This window comes from Nothoprocta perdicaria, unplaced genomic scaffold (assembly GCF_003342845.1).
Source record: "Nothoprocta perdicaria isolate Ctin4 unplaced genomic scaffold, notPer1 scaffold_504, whole genome shotgun sequence".
NCBI lineage: Eukaryota > Metazoa > Chordata > Aves > Tinamiformes > Tinamidae > Nothoprocta > Nothoprocta perdicaria.
Genome location: NW_020455760.1, coordinates 114,606 through 120,169, shown reverse-complemented (window position 1 = coordinate 120,169; position 5,564 = coordinate 114,606). Strand labels below are relative to the sequence as shown.

The 5,564-nt window shown below is 47.2% G+C and overlaps 1 protein-coding gene across 1 annotated transcript; it reads left to right on the top strand.

Annotated features, from left to right (window-relative positions):
• Nucleotides 1-4,232: 4,232 nt before the first annotated feature.
• Nucleotides 4,233-5,180, top strand: LOC112954762 (olfactory receptor 52I2-like). The gene has a single exon (XM_026048017.1). It carries the CDS (start codon nucleotides 4,233-4,235, stop codon nucleotides 5,178-5,180), a length of 948 nt encoding a protein of 315 aa, XP_025903802.1.
• Nucleotides 5,181-5,564: the final 384 nt, after the last annotated feature.

Here is a 5,564-nt window from a genome sequence, read left to right as displayed (position 1 = left end):
CCAAAGAAAATTACCCGATTACCTCTGTGAATCTCCCCTGATGCTGTTTCCCATTTCTACAGGGGGACTCTTCCAGAGCATGAGCTCAGTAGCACCTGGTTGCCATTTCTTTGAAGAATTCTTTACCCTGTAACATGCAAAATAACATTAGAGGGTGCTGGTTTCTATGCTTGTTGGGCCATACTCCAGGTCCCATCAGCACAATCTGCTCTGTATTCTCATTAAACTCCTTTTCTAGCTGCTTTCCCAGGTGAGAAGCTCTCTACTCCATGTGCACGCATGTGTGGGGGTCAGAGTGCCACCCAGTGCACTGAAACTACAGGTCACAGGCGCTGTTGAACCTGAGCTGTTGGCACTGGAGAGCCTGGAGTCCAGCCTACAAACAGGATAAGCAGTTGGGAGCTAGGTACTGCAGCAGCCCTAAGTCTGAGCTTGACCTTGGAGAAACCAGAAGGTCTGAGGTTGGCTACTGGTAAGGCCGTAGGTGTTATGGTAAGGCTGGCGAGTCTCCATGTGCAAGCAGGGTATGTCTGAGCAGTGGGGCCAGGTCAGCAGCCAGGAACCCTCTGAGTGCAAGAGCAATAAGTGCACTGACGTGCACAACACAACAGGTCTCAAGAGTGTGCTGGAAGCACAGGAGATTCCCTTGGAAAGAGTCTTGTCTTGAACATACCAAGACTTCCTGATCGGCCACTAAGTCAGAGAAGCAACTCAAATACTAAAACAGCCAAAACCTAAGAGCTTTTCTTAATGATACAATCCCTACCTACAGCGTAAGAATGCATCCTTGTGGTCCCACCTGACCTGGCATCCTGGAGACATTCCCTCCATGTAGAAGGGGATGGTACCAGTTCAAGTGTCTGGAAAGAAGGCCTGGAAACCATCCGACACCATGAGGTCTCTGCAGGTTGGAGGGCTGGGTCTGACTAGGCTTGTCCAGGTGGTAAAGAAATGGTTCTGTGGAGGAAGGAGAGGGCAGGAAGACGCACAAGACTAGGGCTAATAAGGGGATGCATTCCTTGGAGTCTAGATGGACCTGAGTGTTGAATAGTAGAAAGGTCCTGTCCTAAGCAGAATTTCAGCCGTTGCTCGTAGGGGCTGCTTTGAGGTAAAGTGAAGCTTTCCAAATTTCAGGGCTCATCCTGCCTTGTGTCTTCCTTCTTCCTGGGCTGTACTTGGGACTGGATGCCGTCCCAGGCTCTCCAAGGGAGACGTCTGGCTGGAACAGAGCTCCTGGGACAACGCAGCTCCCTGGGGACCTCCAGCAAAGTGGAAATATGGGGGAGGGTGTCTCTCTGAGTGCTGAGAGGTGTTATTAGGAGAAAACACCATTCACAACGTCTAGGACAGGACCCAGGGACAGGGGGACAAAGTGCTCCCCGGGCAGGAACTGCTCCTGCACAACAGAATCCCCACTTGAGGAAACACCTTCCCTATCTGACAAAACCCCCGTGGCTCCAGGAGAGACATTCCCCCTGCATCACAAAAAATGACTATTTTTTCTTTCCCCTCCCTCTGCCCACAATTTTCTCACTGCTGCAGCCTTATGCTGAGCAGATTCTGCACTGTTCCCTCCTGCCCATAACGTGGGGAATCCAGAAGCACTGAGAGTGCAGGCAAAGAGAAAAGTAGATTCAGCTGGACAGAGCATGGATGGAAGCTCTTTCAACCAACCTGTAGGGTTTACACAACTCTACACAACATATGCAATGAAATAACTGGGTGTGCTTGTTTCATATAGGGTAGCATGACTTTATATGACTAATAAGAGAAGAAAGAAGACCTCCACATGCCTATGGAGAGCTAATGAAAGATGCTGAAGTCGCCTTGAAAATTGCTACCTCCTCACGCAACAGCCAATGTAGTTGGTATGCCCCATCTGCTGTCTCTCCAGGGATTCCCAGAAGGCAGATTAAGTGCTCCAAGATCTCTGGTGCCTTGTTATTCACACACAAGGCAACCCTGCATATAAGGCAGACAACTGTGCTTAATCTTCTCAGCTGTTTGGGATCAGAAGCTTTTCATACAGGCTGAAAAGCCCTTCTGGGCTCTTCTCCCATCTCCCAGCCCAAGTTCTGGCCAGGGGGTCAGCATTTCTCAGTGCTGCTGCAATGGTGATAATGATATGGAGGTAATTGCCTGGTTGTGACAGGCTGGTGGAGCAGAGCTTTGGGAAGCAGAAATATTCTTCACTTCAAATTGGCACCTGAAGAGTCAGTTTTGGATTCAGACACTTACTTGTAGGTGCCTGCAGGTAGGTGCTCAGTGTGCTTCTGTGCATGAGTGGTAAGTGTCTGAACAATGACCATAGTCAGAGGGGATGGAGCTCAGGTGGTCAGCAGACCTTTCAGAGCAGATCAGCTCACCCTAAGGCAGACCCCCTACATGTGGTGAACTGAGGTCCTCTCTAGGCTCCATGGGCTCTTTCTCTCTCCTCTGCAGCAGGAGATTGGACCCGTATGGTATAAATCCCCTTATTTGGATGCCTAGAGCCATCTGAGAAGCTCTTAAGCACACACATGGGAGAGTTAGACTGTCACCCGAGTCTTATGGAGAAGGAGTAGCAGCAGTAGCACAGAGATGGACATGTTGGTCTTCTCTGATGGCTCTAGATACCTCTGTTCAGGCAACTGAACCATCTCTTGGGCTTGTGTGGAGACACCTTCCTGTAGATGTTCAGAGGTAGATGAGTTGAACGGGAGCTTGCAGCATCCCAGGGTTCACAGCTCTGCCCTGCAGCAGGGAATGGTCTGCAAGGCTGCTCCTTGTCCCTGCAAGTGGAGTCTGCTCTAGAACACATTTCAGTTGGGATATCAGTCACAGGTCAGCCTCACTGCTCTGTGCAAATCTCGAGTCATACCTAACTCCTGCAGCTGATGATTATTAGGATGAAAAATGCAATATATATTTTTTTATTTTAAAAAAAGGAGTTTAAAATTTGCTTGACTCCAAAATGACCCAAAATACAGTCTTTTAGGCCAGAAGGTGAGCATTTCTATTCAGACTGGCCTTTGGATCCAGCAGCTCCACAGGAATCTGATGCCTAGGGTTAAGCCGTAGCTGAAATGGGATTACCCTATGAAAGTCTACTCTCTATTTTAGAACTTCAAATGTTCTGTTTCCTTAATTAGTTGCCTCCCAGTATCTACTTCATTACTATTCTAAACTTATCCAGCTTCTGCTTCTCATTTGCATGAAAATGACCATGCCTTGTGCTAATTTTTAGCTGAGTTGCACACATTAATTTTACCCCACCTTGTCAGGAGCATGAATATTTTCACTCATGGGCCACCCCAGAGCTTGCTGCTTGCTAAAAAAGTTATTGATGGGAGATCATCTAAGCTTTTTCTCTTAATGAAGAGGAGTCTGGGGTTGTTAGGACATTCCTGCTCTTTGTAGTTTGTGGTGGGGGAAGCAGCTTCCCAGCCACAATATTTAGTCAAAAGAGGTAATTTTTAGTCACAAATGTATATGTAGCTTCCACCCACAATGCTCACTCTTTTTCTTGTCTCTCCAGGATTTCTTCTCTGGCATCTTTGCGTTACTTCAAGCTTCTCCAGGCAGAATAAAATCTCAGAAATGAATCTTTCCCCCTTGCTATTGCCTATTTCGGTGGGCTTTTCTCATGGGTGAATGACAGAATGAAGACAACATAGAAAAAAAACCACTCTTCGTAGTCACCTTGATGTCCCAGGCCGTGTTCCAAGACTAAACTCTACCTAACAAATTTGGAAGAACTTCCTGTGTTGACTCCATGTCTTTCATTGCAAAGAAGCCAAGAGAACTGAGTCAAAAGCTCTGTCTGTGGGAAATTTGATTCCAAACCACTGACTGTTTACCCTCCTTTTACAGCTTATCTCAAGATGTCAAATGAGTGGTGGTATGTAACTGATAAAGAAACAAGCCTTCAGTAAGCAGTGTGTTCTTAAAGTACGTTGGTCATCCCAGATGGCACAACTGCAAATATGAACTTCCTCTTTGCCTTGTAGTAACTTGCGAACCACAAAAGTACCGTTTATTCGGAATTTCTGGTCCAATCCCCCGCCTCATCCATCTATGTTATACTGTAGAGCTCCTATGTCACACACCGTGATAAGGCAGATTCCTGCTTTGGCTCATGGGTTGCTTCAGTGTCCCCACATTATCGCTCTTAGTTTTGAACATCTTAAGGCTCTTATACTGGAATATATTCCTTTTTTCTAAAGGAAAAAAAAAAAACAAGACTCTTCTACATGGCTTCAGATTCTTTTCACTGCCCCAACAGCAGCTCTTCTTTTGTCCTTGTAGGTGTTCCTGGTCTGGAAGCTTTCCACACCTGGCTGGGCATCCTTTTCTGTTTGCAGTATATCGTAGTCTTGGTAGGCAATGGTATGGTTTTGCTTGTCATCAGTCTGGATGACTCGCTGCGCAACCCCATGCACTGCTTCCTGGCAATGCTCGCAGCCGTCGACTTGGTGATGGTGACGTCCACTGTCCCCAAGATGCTGAGCATATTCTGGCTGAACTCTACCGAGACAGGTTACCCGGCCTGCTTTGTTCAGATGTTCCTTGTTCACTCCTCCACATCAGAGGAGTCGGGAGTGCTCCTTGCCATGGCTTTTGACCGCTACATTGCAATCTCTCAGCCTCTCAAGTACGAAGCTATCTTGACTCACCAGACAGTGGTCCAAATAGGCCTGGCTATTGTGGGAAGAGCTCTCCTCTTCATGGTTCCCTTGACATGGATGGTGACAAATCTGTCTTTCTGCAACTCCAGGGTGGTTCCCCACTCATACTGTGAGCATATGGCCGTGGCAAAGCTGGCCTACACAGACCCCAGGTCCATCAGCCTTTACAGCACGGCTGGATCATCTCTTATAGTAGGCATGGACATGGCTTTCATTGCTGTGTCTTATGGTATGATCATTAAAGCTGTCCTGGGGAAGAAATCATCACACAGGAAGGCCTTCAGCACCTGCGGGTGTCACATCTGCGTGATGCTGCTCTATTACATCCCTGGCCTGGTCTCCATGTACATACAGGCACTTGGCAGAAGTGTCCCTGCATGGGCACAGGTTCTCCTGGCCGATCTCTACCTGACCATCCCCACCATGCTGAACCCCATCATTTACAGCATGAGGAGCAAGCAGATCCGGCGGGCGGTGCTGAAAGTGTTGTTTTCCAAGAAGGTTCATGCTTGACAAAATAATCATCAATTTTCCAGGCAGAGTCATCAATGGGAAGACATCAATTTCATTCTTCTGGATGTGCTCTGGATTCAGAGCCCAAGGAGGACAGAGGACTCACTTTAATGACCACATCAGAGCCTACTCCGTGACAAGAGGCCTTTGGGACAGGACAAATATGTGGGTCACATTTCCTATTCTTTCTTTTCCAAGTGATACAGAAAAGTGAGCTGCCGTGGGTTGAGTTTTGAGATATTTCCAGTACCATGAATGTTCCTGTGATAATTTAAATCAGCAGTTTAGGGTTTCATGTATTTTTATGTCAACACACAGACACTATTTGGAAAAAGGATTTTTTTTTCCTATGTTGTCTGTCTTTATTCCCTGCGAGACTAACAG